The sequence below is a fragment of the Anoplophora glabripennis genome, unplaced genomic scaffold (genome assembly GCF_000390285.2).
Source record: "Anoplophora glabripennis isolate ALB-LARVAE unplaced genomic scaffold, Agla_2.0 scaffold68, whole genome shotgun sequence".
Lineage (NCBI taxonomy): Eukaryota > Metazoa > Arthropoda > Insecta > Coleoptera > Cerambycidae > Anoplophora > Anoplophora glabripennis.
This window is the reverse complement of record NW_019416739.1, coordinates 395,988-417,834: the sequence shown is the minus strand read 5'-3', so window position 1 is coordinate 417,834 and position 21,847 is coordinate 395,988. Positions and strand designations below refer to the sequence as shown.

Sequence of the window (21,847 nt, the reverse complement as noted above, 5' to 3'; positions counted from 1 at the left end):
CATACCTAGCTCGGTACCTACCAAAATAAGTAAAAAAGTTAAAAAATCACTAATCTAGCACTCATTTGTGAGGGTGATTTGAGTACGATTTGGAACATCCTTAATATTTTTCAACATCTTTGTACACAGAAACTAGAAGTTTCATTATCAAGGTGACAAACAGCATTCTGCAACTCCTTTTAAAAACAGTAGGTGATTAATGACCAAAGTAAATTTGAAAGATGAAAAAGGAAAGTAAGGTTAGAAGTAAAAAGAGAAAGAAGTTTTCACTACCTTCATCTCTTGAAGACAAAAGAGTTCACTACAAGCGCATGTCCTATTTAAAAAAAATACTATCGAATACTAATATCCTAAATCGCATACCTTTTTGGCGTGGGTACACATGTTCGCAAGTGACCCATTTTAAGCATTACGTCAAGATCGCCGCCGGATGTACCAACCTTCCAAGAAGGGTCTACGGCGGGCTGGCGCCGGCGACCAGATGCGTACTCATATACCTACGACCGACTACACATAGGGGACCCTCCAACGAACACTCACTCCGTCAATACGTCTTCTTCTATGCAACTTAGTTTTCAATAAAATACTTTATTATTTCTTTTGAGAGAGCGTTTTATTCTTGCTGTACAGCGAAAGCAGCCCTCACTGAAGTATTCATGAAACAGTTTTTTATGAATTGGGGGACATCTTCACGAAAATGATGGATATTAGCGCCAAACTGACAGTGGGTCCTAATTTATAACAATACCAGAGTCTGAACAAAAGTACAGACGACTCTTTTTGTGTACAAAGATGCTGGTGATTCAACATATTTTAATAAAAATGGATTAGTTTCAACAAGTTAGCTTATTTTAAAGAGTTTTGGGTCAAATTCAGAGGCTTCCCAAAATCTATACTAACCTTTCACTCATATCAAACTTATGCTTCACTCAACTTAGGGTGCCCTCATCTCATTCTCAATTCTGGTATTCAGAAATGTGTATAAATGAGCGACTAACTTGAGCGTGCATTAAACCACAAATTACTAGATAAGGGAACAGTTGGCTACTCAAATATTACCAAAAATATGTCATCAGTGGAAAACTAATGTCACAGTATTTGTTTGTTTTGAAGGAACTAATGCCCTCTTAAAATGGCCACCTCATACCCGGACCTAAACCCATGTAATTATTTCCTTTGGGGAGTGTTGAGGACCTCAGTTTATAGCTTTTCAGTAAATACAGAAAACGAATTATAGGAAAGAGCACAGAATGAAATTAATGTTATGAGAGGTAATGCACAATTATTGGATAAAATTCATTTTAATTTCCTAAGAATTAATGCTTGCGTTCAAGAACAAGGAAGTCACTTTGAGCATTTACTGTAATATTATTTTAATGTGATTATAAATATCAATTTAGGTCTATTTAAAATGTTAATGTTGACTTCTTACATTATTAGTTGATATTGTTTATTTAAAATACTAGTGTTGATTTTATTGATTGATCAGACTAAAAATGTGTAGTTAATTTTGTTTTTTTTTAATGTGAAGTTTTTTCATTATTCATTATATTATTCATTAAAAATTATTTTTTACAAATCGGAATTTTTGCCTATATTTAATGTGTTTATTGCTAATTTTACTCGAAATCCATAAACGATATAAAAATTTTGTAAAAGCAAAAAATCTTACAAAATAGTGCTTATTTTAAAAAAATATAAATTCTGACGTCACTGGTGTACACACAAAAAAATTACAGGATAGCCAGTGGCGCACAGGCGCTAGAAAGAGAAAATCCTGTATATGTTTGATCACCAAATTTTTTATTTACATTGCCCTTATACAAAAAAATAAGTGTACCAAATTTGAGGTTTCTAAGAAAAATAGTTTTCAAATTATTTAAAAAAAAAACTAGGTTATCTATTCTATATTTAGAAGGCTATATCTCAGTAGGCATGCACTTTGGTAATAGGTAAGTTAGACTAAATATTCTTATTTTTACAGGAACCTGTGGTCAATTGTTGTCCATCCTTTTCAGGGACACCCTGTATATACATAATAATTGACATTAATAATGATTTATTTTTCAAATATATTACGAACACTCACAATCAGAATCAAATCCTGTCGGACAACTCATTATTAACAAATATATATCTGTTAAAATTTTCTCTTTCCTTTATAGTTTCCGACATTAAAACAGGGTTCCAGTAGTCATTGTTAATCGATTCCAGTTTCTTGCAGCAACGATTCAAAAATAACTACTATTGTGACAGGAGCTTAATATGACTCATGTTCAACTAACGCAATAAATACACCATTAAATTAATCTCCGTGGTAGACGACCAAGGTACGGGAAGTGAATCGCTTATGTCCAGTGATACATCGATGCCCCATAAAATGCGGATATTGGATTTCCTCGCGGCGTTTTATGATAAATCACTTAATGCCATTTAATCCCGCTGTTCATCGTAAGACAATGTTAATTTATTCGTGCCCGTTGGTATTGATAAATGGAGTGTCCAGTCTTGCGGTCCATCGTATGATACTTCTCAGGTGGATTACGGTCTGTACAAAGTTGTAGTGCCAGCAATTAATGGCCGATTTAAATTGAAGTATGCGCTTAAGCAAGTATAATTTGCGAAGTTTTCTCGAGTAATTAATTATTATCGTAACCGGTTATACTTGATGGCAGTACGTAAATAACAATGAAATATAATTTTAATAATATTTTGGAAATATTTATATTATTAATGAGTGTCAGTGTCGCTTATCATTGGGAATGGATATAGAATTATTCATTCGCACAAGATATTGCAAGAATTATTGACCTTAAGAGCATTAAAATGTGTTTACATGTGTTTTATAAGCTGATTCATATTATATTTATGAATTTTTCAAATTCTTATTAATCTAAAGAAACAACTACATGCACTAAAAAATATAATTATCTAAAAGTTAAAAGTATATACAGGGCGTTCCTTAATGATATGCGAATATTAAGGGTGTGATTCTACATGGAAAATTAATGATAGTTTGCTTTATAAAGTATGGTCCAAAAATGTTCCGTTGCGGATATGGGGTATTAAAATTTTAGGAAAAAGAAGGAAATCGATTAATATTTTCGAAACCGCTTGAGATATTTCAGTGATATTTGGTACGTAGTGGTAGTTAATAAAGAAGCATGTTTTTCAATTCAAACATTATTTTATTTTAACGGTGGCGTGCGTACGAGCACTGACTTTGATATTAATAAAATGATACGCCAATGGTTTTTTCCGCAAATAAAATTATTTTTGAAATTCCCCTTCAATTTGAAAGATAAGAACTCTCTTGAGTTTTTGTTCTCCGATGCGTTGTTTTTGAGTAAAAAAAACTTATAGAATTATTAATAATTTAATAGCAAAAAACACTGTTTCACAGCAAGTTTTTTCGAGGAATTTTACTTTATTTTTAGATATTCATGCAACGTTTCGGTTGCGAGAAACCATCATCAACAATTTTTTTTTCTTATGGGCGCCATATTGAATTTATACTGAGCAAATTGAGCATTTGTTTATTTTTTCAAATATATAAGTACCAAAAAAATTCAAAATCAACCTTAAAAATTAATATTTTAATATTTTTAATAAATCTAGCAACGCCGCATAATTCTTCGAAACTATTACACAAAATGTAAGAAGTTTGACTACAGTAATGTAATGTAAGAAGTAATGACTTCAGTATGAGATAGAATAATCATAAATGAACAAAAAAGTTGTATATTACAGAGGCGTCAGATTAATAGTTCTCAAAATAGAGCGAGTATTAATATTGGGGAGTTTCATCACAACGTGGCAACAGCGCTTAACCGAATGCTACACAGCTGATGCACACCACGTGTGCTGGCTGCAGGCTTGTCCTACGCAATAACAAAAATGTAAACAATTATTATTGTGAAAAATTTGGTAAATTTTAAGACAATTAATTGTTTTCTAGTTTTAAATAAAGAAAATAGAATGTATCGATTTTGTAGTACGAAGATAGTGTTGTGTTTAAATTTTAACTCGAATTCTAGTAATTATGAATATCTTAAAAAAGGAACTTAACTTTTAATCCAATTATGAATTTGAAAAATATGTAATTAAAGTACCCAAAGATTCACGTCGTCCAAATAATCATACGTATTAAAAATAATTTAGGTATTTATCAAAAATCGAAACACGCACGACACCATCGAATCCAATTTTCGCGCACTCGCCGGAAAACACCTCAATAGTGGTACGCAAAAAACACTCAGACACGGTCCAATTCCAGATACTACCTGACCTGCGTATCGCTGGACAGCTTAGTATAGTTGTTACGATATCAATTGGAACCTGTGAATCTCAAAGCACAAGACCGTCTGCACTTCTCTTAAAATTTCTTCCTATGCTTTAGCCATGATGTGTCTCGTAATTTATACTCGAATAGCCATTGGGCGAGTCCGATATTGGTAGACCAATCCGCCTGATGTAGAATCGACGGCGGCGCGCTGGTCGTCAAAGCAAACCTGTATTGGTCTACTAGGTCGTAAATATGTTTTGCATGGTATTTTATAATTAGTTTGGTGTCAAACGCGGTTCACTTGGCTTTGTCAGTGCCGTAAAGAGCAGTGCTTGGCGTGGTAAATTCATTGTTGGTATAATACGTATTATTAATTATTAGTTAATATTAATATTTATTCATATCGTAACCAGTAAAGGATAATAGTTATTGAAATAAATATTATATGTCTATATATCTGTAGCTAGTAATTTAGTATGGCTTTCTGGAGACAATTTGAAACGGAGGATAACGAAATAACCCGGGAAAATCCCCAAATAATCGAGCCGGTTTTTGTCCAAAGATTATTTTGTTTATTCTGTTTACTTTAGAATTTTTTCAATGATACCTAAAAGCTGTCCAAAGATTATTTTGTTTATTTTAATGTATTCTATCGTCTGTTAAAATTAAGGCAGTCAAACTTTTAAAACCCTGTAGAATAGTTTAAAATTTTTGTAAAAGCTTACCATTAGTGCCACGGCGTTGAGTGAAAAAGTTACGGTTTGCGTTATTCCAATGAAGAAAAATGTTGGAGTGCTTTATTAAAAGTAATAAAAATATAAAGCAACTGTGACTTTCAACAGATATATTGTAAATTATCCCGAAAGACAACTACCAAATGAAATATATTTCTCTATAATTACTAATTTGAGAATGTTTTGAAGGTTTGAAAAGCGACATGCTAAGAAAAAACGATGAAAGAGATAGTAATAATTGGAGCAGTCAAATAATAGATTATTTTAACAAGAATCCAATATCATCGACAATACTATGTAAGAGAGAAATACACATCGGGATTATTCGAAATGCTGTCCATTTTTGGTAAAATATTAATTGTCACTCGCCGAATGGAATTCCCATTAACATTTGCAAATACTTGTCGAGCTCTTTTTCCAGAATTTCCAAAGTTTGTAGAGGTTCAAATTCACGTTTTTCTATATGAGTTAAAACTGAACATCTTTTCCTCGATATCTTCGGTTAATTATTACAGCAAATATACCGGAGTGAGAAATTCTGGACCAGGAAACTTTTTAGTATATCGCCTTGCTAATGAATTACTCTACATATTCCATATACCCAATGCATGGCAGCCAGTTCATTATACTGTACTGATTATACGAAATCATGCCAAAAATTAATAAAATCGTTTTGTGATATCTTGTCACGATTGAAATTTTTGTTGTCAAATTGTTGTGAATCCATTCAGAATTCTCACTTTACCATTTATTTTGTGGCACTATGTTCTTATATCAAAATTATGACTTTCATATTAGATAAAGTCCTAACATGTTGTTATCTGTTGTTAATCTTTGCAATTTTGTTATTTTCAATATTTAAAGCGCAAAATATTTTTACAGTTCTTTTTAATTTCAGTTGCAGAATGGTTCTAGTTCTAAATGGGGTCCTACAAGAAGACTGTCCTCCGGATACGCGATCTCTCTACCACACCCACCCCGTATATAGAGAGACCGCAGCACAACTGTTGGCTGTGCCGAACAAAATAATTGGACCTGTCGGGTTACTGTATGTCCAACAACGGGAACTAGCCGCTACTGTTCCCCATGACAGTGAGTAACTAGTAACATAATTTTATAACCAACTAATTACATGTTCGATTCTAGAAAATGTAAGCATTCTCGGAGCTGATGATGTTACCACTTGCCTTATCGTGGTAGTTCGTCATTCTGGTAAGAAAATTTTAAATATTGATAAAAATGTCAATCCTTATGTTACAATTTTATCTAATGTTTTATATTTCATTTATACATACTTCAAATGCAGCAAGGTAATTGAAATTAATTATTAATACTTTATTAATTTCCATTATAAAAGTTGGGTACTACAAAATAACTATTTTTTTTCAAATAAAGGAAAAAATATATATTTTTTAATAATTTAACGAAAAAATTAACCTCGACAAATTCAGGAGTTGTTGCTAACAGTGTTCTCAGTATTATCCACTCATTTGTTGATATGATTTTATTATTTATTGATTTATAGCACTATCCCAACTTTCCTATATTTATTTCTAACTTTAATCTCTCAATGTCAGTAGCTTCAGATATTATATTAAGGCTAAAATGACAGAAAATACTTCATCAAGTTATAGCATAGACTCGACTTAGGAGGAAACACATATATTTTTAGTGAAAGAGGGAGAAACTCCATTTCCTGTGATTTGTAGTCTTTGTTGCTTTATTTCAGAGTCTACAATCTTGTACAGATCAATTCTACTTAAATAGATTTGAATTTTGAAATCACGAGATTCTTTCAAAACCTTATTACCACTAAAACTATTACCTATTGGGATTGGGTTAGTTTATATTGAGTTCCTTATCCTAATTTATATTTCGTCCAACAGGTTTAACTTCCTAATAAAGCAAATGACCTCGTTGCCAGAAGTTTTGTCTAGATGTATTCTGCCGTTTCTTCATTCTTTAAACAATAAGCATTCAGCCCCTTCGACTAAGCCCAGCTTATATTGGTGATATCTTAACTGGCTTGAAGACCAATGTTCTTTTCTCCCATTCGTGCCAGGTGGGCCTTTTGGCAGTAGTCGAAATTATACCCAGAGCTAACTCTGATCAAGTTAAATTCGAGACATCACCCTCCCTTGTTAGAGAGCTTGTCACCTCATTCTGAATTACCATTAATCCAAACCAGACTGACTGTGTTGTTATTTCCTTACCTCGCTAAAGCTTTTTTTATGGTTCCATACAGTTGTTGAGTTACAACCAGAGCTATCACAGCTAAGTTGACTAGAGTGTATGTTACTAATGCTTCAGTATTCACACACAACTCGACGGCACAGCCAAATATACTTTCATAGGTTATTTATGGACTGGTCCTCGGATTGGAACCATATACAGGGTAGGCCATTAGTGTGAGAAAGTAAAATAACTCCCTTTTTACTCATGATACAGAAAAAAAATTTATATGAAAGTTATACAGAATCAAGAAACCTAAACTGCAATTTGATACATACAGGGTGGTGAGCAAAAACGGGACACGCCAAATATTACATTTTTTAAATGGAACACCCTGTATATTTTTAAACATGGATTTTAAAGAAAATTCTATATATGGTAATAAAAACAGTTTAACATTTTAGTGCGGGGTTGCCAAGTTATTTAGAAAATTCTTCGAATTTTGGAAAAAATATGACCTTGAAGAAGTTGTATTAACTTTCAGTTACTAACATTTGGAACGAAATAATTAAAGGTAGGCAAATGTTAGACAAGGCTCCTATATTAGCTAATATCGATATTTTATACTGAGCATTTTTATAATAAGATCATTTTTAGAAATTTTAAACTTGATTTTCTAAAATGTTTCAAATGTATTTTATTGTTCTTTTTATTCACATATAGGTCCACTTCAACTTTTATTAAGCATGCTCTATATCTAAAATTGTTAGTTTTTAAGATATAGCAACATTAAAAACTTAATTTTTATTATTTTATAGAATACCACAAATACATATTAATTAATAAAATTAACTCAAAATGGAATGATAAATTATGAACTGACAGGTTGACACAAAGTGACAGTTTTTTACAAAGCCATTTCGTGCGACCGAAAATAATAAAAATTAGTTTTTCCCAGAAATGTTGCCATATCTTAAAAACTAATAACTTTAAGTGTAGAACATACTTAATAAAACTTGATGTGAACTGATATGTGAATAAAATAGAACAATAAAATACAGTGTGTCCCATTTGAAAAATTTCAGAAAATCAAGTTTGAACTTTCTTAAAATGATCGTATTATAATAATGCCCTATATAAAATATCCATATTAGCTAATATAGGAGTCTTTGCCTAACATTTGCCTATAACCCTAAGTGTTAGTAGTTGAAAGTTTTTTTCGAGGTCATGTTTTTTCAAAATTCAAGAATTTTCTACATAACTTGGCAACCCCGCACTAAAATGTTTAACTGTTTGTATTTATATTTATATACAGAATTTTCTCAGAAATCCATATGTTTAAAAATATACAGGTGTTCCATTTAAAAAGTGTAATATTTGGCGTGTCCCATGTTTACTCATTGCCCTGTGTGTTTTAAATTAATTTTGGCCTTTAGGTTTTTTGATTCTGTACAACTTTTATATAAACTTTTTTTCTGTATTACGAATAACAAAGGAGTTATTTTACTTTCTCACACTAATGGCCCACCCTGTATATTGGCTCCAGTATCGTCTGGAGTTTTGTAACCGTCAGTGTGCCAACAACTAGTTGACTGTTTTAAAAACTGCTCTAACTATTCGTAGGTAACTACTCTTACTCCTATTTTACCGGATAGAGTTCTACAACTTAAATTGTTCAAAAATCCGGACTCTAAATAAAATATAAGATTTCCTAATAGAAAATAATGAAACATGTGTTTAAACTTGTATTAAAATAAAACTTTTGTGAAATTGTGGAATTTGTCAGCTCCATGAATTATATTTTCCCCGTTTTTTTAAATACTAAAAACAAGTACGATTTACGAGTATATCTTCAATATGTATAAAGTTTTGTTATGACATTCGTGTATCGAACTGTTAAAAATGTGTTGCAATCATTTGCAGTAAATCAATTAAATAAATTACTGCCATAAAATTTTGAACAAAACGATTTTCATGATTTGCGCAAAAGGCCTTTCTATTCAAAGAAAACGATAATCTCTAATTTGATCTTCATGTTAGTATGTTGTCTTTCATCATATTAACCAGTTTTACTCCTAAATTAAAGGACTTTTACCTGTGGAATGGGGACGACAGTATTTTTTAGGAGATTCAGTATGAAGGAGAATGCCTAAATCATTGTCCCTCGGAGACAAACATCGAAATTTATGTGGCACTCGATATGCGATTCGAAACTTATTCAAGGTTCTGGGTTCAGGCCGTTCTTATTATAATTTACGCCTTTAGAAACGACTCGTATTTTACAAATTACCATTTTTTACAATGCCGTGGTGTTGATAAGAGTTGGTTTATTTTGAAAATGAAAGCAAACATGCGTTATAAATAGCTTAATGAATAATTCCAATATATTCAAACCCGAGTTATATGAAAGATGAGAAATAATGATTACAAAATAGCTCTTTACATAAAAAAAGGTTAAAAATTCTTATTCCTAAAGAAGACAATACAGGGTGTCCGCAAATTTCACTCCACACATGCAAATTATGAAGTGTCCGCAGTGTATCAAGACAATTAAATGTATGTAAAACTAATGTTCACAAAACTTTAAAAAGCAACCTCTTTGGACATTTCATTTAACTCCTGCTCAAGAACTTGAAAATTTAGATCCCAACGCACAATTACAATTTTTCCACTCGCTGGTATGGCTTCGCAGAAGATAATAATTTGCTTCAAAAATATTTTTGCACCGACAAATCTTGTTTTACAAGGATCAGAGTTGTAAATTTTCATAATTTGCATGTGTGGAGTGACGAGAATCCTAAAGAAACACGACCATAATGACATTACCTTATAGCCATAGCAATCAACATCTTATTTTCATCGCCTACTAATATCAAAGTTTTAAATCCGTGACATTGCTTTGCAAACCGAAACATACAAACCTGCAAATAATGCCATTTTTCTCAAGAATGGCTTTCTGTAGACGATTTTCTCAAGAGACAATATTTTTTAATATAAAATCACCTTTTCAATGATGCTGCCCGTTTTTTAAAAATACCCAGTATATCGATTTGACTAAGAAAGCTTTAAGAAATAATACGCCCTAATAGTCCAAATAAATGTGCCAAATTTTAATGCGATCGGCAAAAGCGTTATTAATTAAATTAATTTTATATCTGACAACTTTGAAAGGTTGTAACTAAAAAACCAAAAAGTTTTTATTTAACTTTTTTTTCGTAGATCGTATTTATTTATCGTCGTGAATATGCAGTTAAACGTTGTCAGTGAAATTTGCGGACACCCTGTATTTATAAATACCATTTGTTTACAGTACATCCTAAAACATTTAAAAAGTTATTAGTTTAGGTTCCTAGTTATATTATATATATTAAAAATAATGTCAGAGTTCTAGAAAAATTGTAAACGGTTTAGATGCATATTCATAAATATGTAACACGCTGTTGCTGGGGACTCCAAACTACGTCTCGTCTTTAATCGCGCTAAATATTAGAGACGCTTTTATCTGTTTAGACTAATTAGGTAATTTTATCTCTGTTATACTGACTACACTTAAGATATATCCACATATTTGTGAGATGTGTACAATCACTGTAAAAAGATATATACAATTTGTGGTTGAATGAACCTGAGTAAGTATAATTATATTTTACTTCAAATTATCAACATGTTAAAAAGACGATTCACAAATAATAGAGTATTGATTACATAAAAAAAAACGTTCAAGCAATTTTCAACATTTTTTAATAAAATCTGTTTATAACCTCAAATGCATTATATACCTAAATTATAAAATTATATTAATATAAATTTTAAAATCAAAATTTCAATTTTCGAAGTGGGACGTAACTATACATATAGAGTAAAAGTCAGAATTGAAATTTTTATTTTGCATTAGGACATTATTTGAGGTTATAAACAGATTTGTTTAGTGTTGAGTATTTTCGTGTTTTTTTTTTAATTTATGAGCACTCTGTATATCTAATCTAAGCTGCTTGTATGACAGTCTCATATTTTCGAGGGGCAGAACTTTTTATAAAGAGCGACATTTTTCGATATAGTCAAAAACAAAAGAGTTTCTCCTCTTGTCAACTCCATCCGTCGACACGTTCTATATACATTATTAATGGACTTTATTGTACTTAAATTCTTAAGTTTTTACTAAATTATTTTATTAAAAAACTAAAAAATCAAAAAATCTTATTTTTTGCTTTCTTTAAAATTGTTTATTAATGATTTTTTGCATAAAATATTCCTTTTACATTTTTTAAATAAGCCATTTCGATGAGAAGTTCAATTATGTACAAAATTTTTCCTATGAACTATACCGAAATTTTGCTTCGTTTTCGTGCTATATGAAAAAAACTGCAAAAGTGCATTTTCACTCCTATCTTTTTTTAATGACCTTTCGAACAAGTCATGTGATGAAAATCCTTGAACGTCTTATTTCCTGCATTTTTTGAAAAAAATGAGAATTAAAACGTATAAAGGTAAACGCGACGAAAATCGAGAAATTGGCTAAGTTTGAACGGCCATATCAGTCAGTTTTCATCCAAAAATACTTTACAACCTCTTGTTTTGAAGAAAATTGTATCTACTTTTTTTTTTCTATGAAACAATGCCTATACCTATCTTAACTCAAAAAAAAAACTAAAGGCAACAAAGTACAAAAATCAGAAAATCGAATTTTTTGCTTTTTTCCAAATTGTTTATTAACGATTTTTTTGCAAGAAATTTTCCTTTTAAATGTTTTAAATAAGCTATTTCGATGGGTCGGTGCTATACGTCTTATATTATTGCAACACATCAGAAAACTGTAACAAAATTAAACCACAAATGATACGCACTAAATGACGACTATTATACGATCTGACCGATTCTGTATTCGTTGATGATTGGTGGGGATTGAATAATAGTTTCTCAATCAAGTGCTTATCATGCGTATATCATGCTGAATCATTGTTTACTTCATTGAAACATATAAAGAGATATGGTTTAAGAATTGTTGAACCTAATTTGAAAAAACTAAAGTAAGAAGCTACTTAAAATTGTAAAATCGTGTTAAAATAAAAATAATTTGTACTGAGCTTGGCATATGATATTTTAACATTAACAAGCGAAATTGCAATTGTAATAAAGATTATCTTACAATTAACAAAACTTTGTCGATTTCCCTCATTGCACGGATATACATATTTTTTTGAGAAATATATTTATTTCCTTTGATCTAATGACGATTTCATCTACATATAATATATCTTCAATATGATCTCACCTTCCCATTCAATTGCTCTCTTTTGTAATTGGTTTCCATCATACTTTTGACAAAAGATAATAGATTTCCATTAGACAATACAAAGAATACCTTGTTTCGTTATATGCAGCAAACGTGATCACGTGTGATATTAATTGATATTCTTAGATACAAATTCTACGAATTTGTTGTATTTATTTGACCGCTGTGTTCAAGTACGCTGTTTGGTACGATATCCCATTGCTCAATGCGGATTAAATTATTTACAGAATTTAAAAAATCCCTCATACCTTCGTGTACCGACTAATATTATAGATTTTCCTGCACGTAATTGACGTTGGTAAAGATTGCAGTCATGAACTGGATAGCAGGTGTTACAAAATATCATAATAACAATGTTGCGCCCAAGAGTATGGGGAATTTGCAATAAAATTAATTGGCAATTTTATTTGACATGCCAATGTAATGATAACAAATCGAAATGCCCAATCGTGTCTATTTTTTGCGTTGTGTAATTTTCATTTTATAAAGGTTTCGCAACTAGTAATTTCCTTGCCGGCTCTACAACTATAGCGATGCTGGCTTTCTTTTTCTTGCCGTATATAAAACGCCTTTGTTCAATTTTTGTCTGCATAGCTGTTTCTTTTATATGGTACTGCAAATGTTAAATAAACAGTTTTTTCCAAGTTTTTTCAGTTCATTTTTCACAATTCAAATTTTACAATTTACAATCGATGTGTGGAAATATTAAACATATTTTTCATTGCACCCAAATTATATTTTATACCTACAGGGTGTTAATGAAACTTATGTCAAATATTTTTGCCACATGTCCGTTAGGTCAAAATGAGGTAAATACACGAATTTGTGTTGAGTAAAATGTAACTTGCCACCTTTTAAAAACTGCTGATTTTCATAGAAGATGTTCGATGTACCCAACCATTTGCTTGTACACAAGATTCAGCGCGACGTATCCAATTCGCTCGCACGTGTTGCAACATTGTCACGTCCTCTCGAAGCTTCGGCAATACGATGTCGCAGTTGGTCGATGTCACGAACTTCCGTGGAATACACAACACTTTTCACATATTCCCATAAAAAGAAGGCTTTAGAATGAAGTTGTAGATTTTTGCAAGATCTACAACTTTTATATTAGATACTTTTTTTATGTCAACTTTCGCCAATAATCGCAATAATACCACTATTCAACCCCCCAAATCCACCGTCCACCACCCTCGCTCACGGATTTATTTATTTTTTCGTTTCCACTTATAAAAGTCCAGGTAAAATTTTTTTTTCTCTAAGTGTAATTTGGTTGGACTATAACCTATTATTATTTTACATATCTGGTATCTATAAATATTGGAAAAGACATGCAGTCGGTCGATCTAATGCGGTCTCTGCTTAAAAAATATGGGCGCCAAAAGGCTTGCATGTGTTCGTAATTGCTCGAACACATTAGACGCACCCAATCACTTATTTACACCTCAAGCTAAGTCAACGGTTGTTATGAACGTGTAATCTTCAAGACGAATTGTTACACATACCAGCAATGATAAATCCACTCGAATGGTTTCTCAGATCATTACGCAGCCTAGAGTCCTGCTGGTATACTAAATTATGAGAGGTCAACGTCACGATCATCATCATCTCTAAGAATTTAATTGAAGTCGTTAACTATTTATTTTTTTCAAACGATTTGGTCAAACATTTGCGAATACCCTATTCGTATACAGGGTGCCCCGGTACTTGATACAAAAAATCGAGTGCAGATAGATGAGGTCAAAATAATATCAGTTCTCCACATACATTTTTTTTATATGGGCCTTCGTTAACAAATTACGAAAGGTGAAAATTAAAAAGCTATATTCATTTACAGTCTCTAAACCATTAACTTCAGCATGATGCAAATTTAGTGATCGATAATACGTGCGTAAAGCTTGGTTTTGATGTTGTAAGTGAAACTTCATTATGTCCAGAACGCCAGGGACGGACTATGCCCAATGGTTAGCAACCCAGAATTTTTACATAGATGACGATCGCAATCTGCCTGTATAAAAATTAGTTCCCTGAAGTATTTGCCAACAATAACACCCTCTCTGTTCAACTCGGTAAAATTAACAGTTTAAGAAATATTTGTGATTTTATGTCACAGTGCACATCGAGCGGCGCATCCACCATTTTTTGTTTTTAATTTTTAATTGCACTCAATTACTATATTGGAAGCATACATATTTTTAAAATAAGATCTGAGAAAATCTTACGATCTGCTAATGTAATTTTCATTACCAAAATTCGACAAACACACTTTATGCATAACACAAAATAGAAAAACAAAAAAGGAATAAGTAAAAGTAAAAAAAATAATTTAAAAGAAAGAAAACTATCAAAATACATTTTCAATATCGACACCTTCCACCTTCACACACATCCTAAGCCTACGAATTTTATTTGTTTATACACGAAAAGAATAATAATTTAATAGGTCCATATGTTTTTGAGCAACGTCTGAATGGACATCGATATTTGGAGTTTCTGCACAATAATTTGCAACTACTATTAGACGATGTTAATTAGACACCCGAAGAATCGTTTGGTTCATGCACGATGGGGCTCCTCCCCATTTCAATATTGATGTACGAAATTATATATCCATTGTGTTAATAATAATAAATGGATTGGGAGAGGAGACCCAATTTCATGGCCACCATGTTCTCCAGACTTTAACCCGATCGGGAAGTTTAGTGTACGCAACCCCAGTACAGACAAGGGATGAATTGCTACAAAGAATTAATTTCCATTGTGATAATATTAGACATAGCCCAGAAATGCTTTTTCGGGTACAAACAAATAACATTCGCAGACTTAGGAAGTGTGTAAAGGTGGAAAATGCCGACATTTAAAATGTATTTTGATAGTTTTCTTTCTTTTAAATTATTTTTTTAACTTACTTTAACTTATTCTTGTTTTGTTTTTCTATTTTGTGTTATGTGTAAAGTGTGTTTGTCAAATTTTGTTAGTGAAGATGACATTAGCAGACAGTAAGATATTCTAGGCTCTTATTTAGAAAATATGTACGCTTCTAACATAATAATTTTGTGCAATTAAAAATTAAAAACGAAAAATTGTGGAGGCGCCACTCGATGAGCACTGTGACATAAATCACAAATATTTCCTAAACTGTTAATTTTACCGAGTTGAATCAAGAGGGTATTATCGTTGGCAAATTCTTCAGGGAAATTATTTTTGATACAGGCAGATTGCGATCGTCATCTATGCAAAAACTCTGTGTTGTTAAATTAGTTATTGCGTATGCATCACCTGATTTTAGAATAGGGCAGTCCTTTGCTGTGTCCCATAGGGAATTGACTTTTGGTTAAAATAAAATAAAATAATATTTTATCATAGTATTGAAAATACATTTTTCATGTCAGGTTCTGGTGCAGTAGCGCTAGCTCATCTAGATGGCTCTGGAACTGATGAAGCAGTGTGCACAATGGTCCAAAGAGTACAGGAATTAGCTCTGGGATATCCAGAAGGCCGCATAGAGTTGCAGATAGTAGGAGGATTTAGTGATCCACGACATTATTCCGATGAACTATTTTATAATGTGATGAGTAAGTATTTAAATTATCAAATTAAAATACCAGAAATTAAAAAATTTATATATTTAAAAATTAAATATCTTACATAAATACAATCGTAATGAAGTCGAAATAGAAAAGAAGGAACAATATTCCAATATCCAGGGTGTTTCTTAAGTAGAGGTCAAAAATCCAGTGGCGTAGTCTGTGCCCAAAAATAAGGGTTTTTTGTTACATAAATGTGGGGTCCTAAGACAGCCACTGTTCGGCTACAGCGTGTAATTAAAAAATAAATTAGTTTTTAATTTTTTATTTCCAAACCGCTTGAGATAATTTAATCGATTTCGGTGTGCATATGACAGTAGATATGAAACAAAAAAATTACCAGCTTTAGAAACGTCCCAGTGGCGGTGTGGGTATCATCGATCATTATTTGGCAAAAAAATATATATCACCCTGTATAATATTACAAATAAAATAGGTAGCGCTATTGTATTACCTTCACTTTTTGCTTCTTTACATTTTTTGAGTTCCAAACCGATTAACAACAAAATTGATTTATTTGATCAATTTGATAAACGGATAATTTTTTTCTTTTTCTTCCAAAAACTATCAATAAATTATTGGCCATCCAAGTGATGATAAAGCCCATTGAAATGAAGTCGTACTCGATACTTTTTCTTATTTAAAGAAAATGAAGGTGCAGCTGTCACACAGATGGGTGTTAACATTCTAAATCAATTTTCTCTATGTAAAAAATCGAATGGCTATAACTTTAGACCAAGTGACCACTTATAACTTCAACAAACTATAACATTTATTAATTCATAACCGTAATTTTCCTCCATACAATAGATTTCAAAGCTCGGCTTATTAGAATAAAGTACAATTACTCAATAATCTAAAATTGTTGCAAATTCACAAGTCTCATAAAGATAATAGCCATTTAAAGTCCTCCCATTTGGATTATGTACCATGGTGTTATTTAAACCATGAAAGTTAATTGAAACTATTGCGGATTTATGGAATAAAAGAATCACAAAATGTTTGAGTTCTAAAAATTAAGACAAATTAACCTTAATTAGTTTTTACAGACAGTAGAAAGAATTGAAAAGGCGGTTAAAAAATATGTAATAAGTAATGTACTCAAAATTACGCTTCTTTTGTTATATTTAAGTATAAAAATTTTATTAAAAAAAAAGTGTAACCAATAAATGTGCTAATAAATAGCTTTGTTAATAAAAAATGACTGGAAAAAAACTTGAATCGTTAACAGACTCAATAGGACTGGAATTGTGACAACGTTATGGATATGTTATGGACCAGGTGATTAATGCGGGCATTATTAATAATGTGCGAGCATTATGAATAATGTCTAGCTCTATCGGGCTAAGTGATTAATTACTATCTAAACTTCATTATATATCACATTGCACGGTCATTATTATATTGCTACGTGACAATTGGGCAATTTGATAATAAAGCTAAATTTTCATTTGACTTTTATTAAGTTTAAAGTGCTGAAAACTATTATATGCTAACTATGCCAAATAATGAGTCTGATTGCTTAAACTTTCGTTTATTTTATGTTTTATAATATGTCAAAACTTCTATAAAACAAAGATATGTTGTGAAATGTTTGTTTCAAATTTTATATGTTTTGTGTTACCTATATTTTTAATATGACTTTCCTTAAGTTTTAAATGCAGAAACTAGTGGATTCTTAATGTAGAAGTCCTTGCTAATTAATCCAAATAATGAGTCTGATTATTTAAATTGTCTAACATTTAGTTTATTTTAAGTTAAATGACAATAATAATAAAAAAATAGTAATTAAATATGTTTGTATTACTCCGCCCAAAAGGTGATGGACAATATGTATAATGCCCGGTCAATTTGATTATTTGAATAATTATTATCAAATTGCACACTCATATTGGGCATTTTACATAATTACCGGGCATTATGTGTAATGCCCGATTGATCACTTGGTCCATAACAGATATATTTCATTCCAGTACTACTCTTTAGAATCAACTTTCAATTAATTTATTAATTGCATAGTCTGTTGGACAGTATAACAAAAAAATAAATAACATAAATAACAAAACAAACTTTACTTATTTTGCAACATTTTTTTTATAAAATCGTGTTATTGCCACGCACTTCTCTTGAGTTTCGTTGTGAAGAATTAATAATTATAAGTTGAATGCGTTTCATGTGTTTTAAATTTCAGGTTGCTTCCATAAACATCCGATGGAGATAGATTTGACACTGGCCTGTGTCGGAGAACTGAATACGACTATAAGAGGCGGAATTCATTGGCCTATAATTTATGGAATAGGCGTTAACATAAAGACTGGAGAGATTTTTCCTGCCACATTTCCAGACAAAGGTCCTGACCAAGCACTACGATGTGCGAGATATTTAACTGGAGTGCCGCAGGTAACATTATATACAAAAAGTTATTTAATGAGGGTTTTGTATTATACATACGATTCAGTCATAACGCCGTTAATTTTAACCACGTATTCGGAAACCCTAATAAAGCCAGAGAATTTAAAAAATATGTTTAGTCTATATTTCAACTCTCGTTAATCGGCGTCCTACTACGCAACGAACTTTGAAGCGAAACAGCTGATTTCCTCAGTCGTTTTGAATTTTGCAATTGGTTTCAAAATCAAAATGCAGCGGGTCCCAACTTTATTAACAACGTACTATGGAGGAATGAGTATTTTTTAGCCGTACTGACATTTTAAACAAGTAGGTACCATACTACTCTTTGAAAAGCAGCAAATCACGTAATACGTACTACAAACTGAATAGTTAATTGAACATAATACTAATAACTCATATTCAATTATAAAACATAGTTATAGCGTTGACAATATTAAAAATACTGTAACAACCTAACATTCGGGAACAATTATTATCCTTATACATTTGTTTTTATTAACAAATAAATACTTGTTAATATTTATTTTTTAAAAAAATATATCTTATTCATTTATTTGTCTAGCTAAAAAGCTCTGTTTATTCGTTGTCGTTCACTATGGATTAAAAACGCATTAAAAGGTAGATTAATGACCGAATATGACGGTAGGTCAAGATTCACTCTCGGTAAACCTTTGTGACTTAGTAGTCAGTAGCGGTCCGAAAAGGAAAATACCTAATAATTTGAAAATATTTTCTTTCAGCGCAAATATGCATTTTATTTTTTTAAATCACGTATTCGTATTCTACTAATGTTTCCCTATTTCCCTTAAAATTAGTGACATTATGACTGACTCATCCTGTATATTTAAGTATATCAGAATAAGTAACAATGTGGAAATTGTTCAGGAGAGGCAGAAAACGTTTTTTTAGTTTTATTCTTAAATCATGTGGCTAAATATGTATAAAGGAGCCTTCCCATGTAGCGAAATCAGAAAATATTTGCTATTGTTCTGCTTTAACTCATCCATAGCTAGCCTGAGCTCCAACTCCCCTCTTGCCACCTCATAAATTATTTTACAAGAAAAATATTCGTCTAACCTCTAGCTGTCGATGCAAATTAAAAACTTTTGATAATTTTTTTAAATACAGGACACCCCCAAGTGATTTAATAGGTTATAATAATAAAAAAGGAACATCACTGATATCAAGTCACCATAATAATTCAAATAATAATAATAATTAATACATTTTAAAGGAAAATTAATGAATAAATTAATGAATGTATCCCTAATGGAAATGAAGATATACCTACCTAAAAGAATGTGCCATAAAAACAATGATTAAAGACTTAACTGAATCGTCTTTAACAAATAATGAGAATTCGTGACAAACTTTTTTGATCAAATCCCCCTTTCTGTAAAAAGTGATGTGTTGGATTCAGTAAAAGCAATATTATTTTATTATCATACCGATGAAATTTACTATTATATTTTGGTTTTAGGTCTTAGACATATATGACTGCAATTTAGGACTGCTAAGGATTGGACCATTTAACTATGAACCATTGAGAGGAGTAGACTTGTGGTTAGAACAAAGTGATGATTTCATTCTACAACATCTGTCAACATGTCCAGAGGTGGAACCTCCTCACTTTGTCATGCAGGTGTGTATTTTCAAAATATGTATTGTACAGGTCTAGATAAACTAAATATTACACTAATGGAAAGATTTCTCAAAATATAGTACTATATAAGGTGCCCTCTCAAGTAAACAGGACCTTTTAAAAATAAGAACAGATTTATTTTATTCAAAAAAGCCTCTTCTGACTCAATACAGCGATTCGCATGGTCTAAAAGCATGATAAATGAGTGTGAGATGGCATGTTGAATGCGTGTGAAAAATGAGTGTTGAATGAGTGTGAGACGTATGAGATGTCCTTCAGGATATCGGTATCTTTTGGATGGCTTCTACGTCCACAAGACGCTTTCCTATCATCTGCAATTGCATTTTTCCGAAAAGGTAAAAGACGCACGGTGCCAAATCAGGCGAGTGTGGAGAAAGGTTGACAGCTAAAATGCGACTTTTAGTAAAAAAAAAATCGGGCACAAGTGTCGATCGATGTGCGACAAACGTCAAATTCCTTCTGCTCGATATTCTGGCCGAATACGATGCACCAGACGGTTCAAAATGCTAAGATAGAATTGTGCACTAAGATTTTTCCCTGTGGAATAAACTCTTTGTGGACAATACATTGAACCACTGCTGATATATAGAGAGAAAAGTTTCTTAAAAAATATCCATCTGGTTTGGGAAGGAAGGGTTAGATTTGTTAAACTTTTGGAGATTTTCTTTAAATGACTCCACTTTCTTGATTATTTGCATCCCATTGTAGAGGACCAATAAAAATCCATTATGGTTTTCTGACACCATTTGTGTATTATGCATCGTAACATTGTGAACGAATAAATAAGCTCTTCATCGTGTGTATTTAGTATTTTTCCTTCATAGTAAGTATTTTCTTTAAAAACAAAATGCCAAATAGTAATATGACAAGGAAGAATCCTTTGAATCTCCAGATAAGTCAATTATATCGAAGAAGAGGTCATGAAGAAGATATTGTCTGAAGCTATTTACTGATGTCATTTTTCTTGCATTTGGTGTCCTTCAAATTACCACTATGTGACGTAAGATGACAAATTTGGGCATCAAATTTAAGAAAAAGTTTAGGAATTGTACTGTTTGCACTGTCACTGCTATTTACTTTCTGTACTGCAAAACTTAAGTAAGTTTTTTTTATAGATTCGAGCCACACTGAAGTATATCCAGGATAACCAGTTTCCGGCAGTGACTGTCTTTAGGGATAATCGCCCTCATTACTACAGAAGAGACGAACATTCCGGTACTTGGACTCCAATAAGATACTGATCGTATTTGTAATAATGTTTTAAATAAAATATATTTTTACATTATTCTCTGTTAGGAGGTGTATAAAATAATATTTTTTGTTGATCGGTTGCCATTTATATAACTAATGTTGATTGCTTTTGAAATTTATTTAGTTATTTGAAGAGAATGTAATCTAGATAGGTAATTAATAATTGTTAAATGTGTAATATATATCTTTTTATTTGTAATTTACGTTCTGTTAGTTAAATGGGTTGTTAATTTTTAATAAAAACTTGTTTTTCAGTTTTAATTTGTTATTGTAATGTTAACACTCTTTTTATACAGGGTGTGGCGTGTATAATTTATAAAAATTAAACTACAGCTTCCTAACGATATTTGTAATAGAAAAATCTTATACGAAAAAGTTCTATTTTTGCGATTTTTTTTGTAAATTAAGGTTCAATTATGGATCAAAATATTTTCTCTGGAACCGTCATTT

The 21,847-nt window shown here is 31.4% G+C and overlaps 1 protein-coding gene across 2 annotated transcripts in view; it reads left to right on the top strand.

Annotated features, from left to right (window-relative positions):
• Positions 1-21,614, top strand: part of LOC108905210 (protein N-terminal asparagine amidohydrolase) — a 41,963-nt gene extending 20,349 nt beyond the window's left edge. For both annotated transcript variants that reach the window (XM_018708001.1, XM_018708000.1), the window contains exons 2-7: positions 5,918-6,111; positions 6,166-6,231; positions 15,877-16,059; positions 18,263-18,471; positions 19,964-20,125; positions 21,262-21,614. In XM_018708001.1, the coding sequence (XP_018563517.1) occupies positions 5,925-6,111; positions 6,166-6,231; positions 15,877-16,059; positions 18,263-18,471; positions 19,964-20,125; positions 21,262-21,387 (933 nt within the window). In that variant the 5' untranslated portion in view covers positions 5,918-5,924 and the 3' untranslated portion in view covers positions 21,388-21,614. The remainder of the gene's footprint in view (positions 1-5,917; positions 6,112-6,165; positions 6,232-15,876; positions 16,060-18,262; positions 18,472-19,963; positions 20,126-21,261) is intronic.
• The last annotated feature ends 233 nt before the right edge of the window (positions 21,615-21,847 follow it).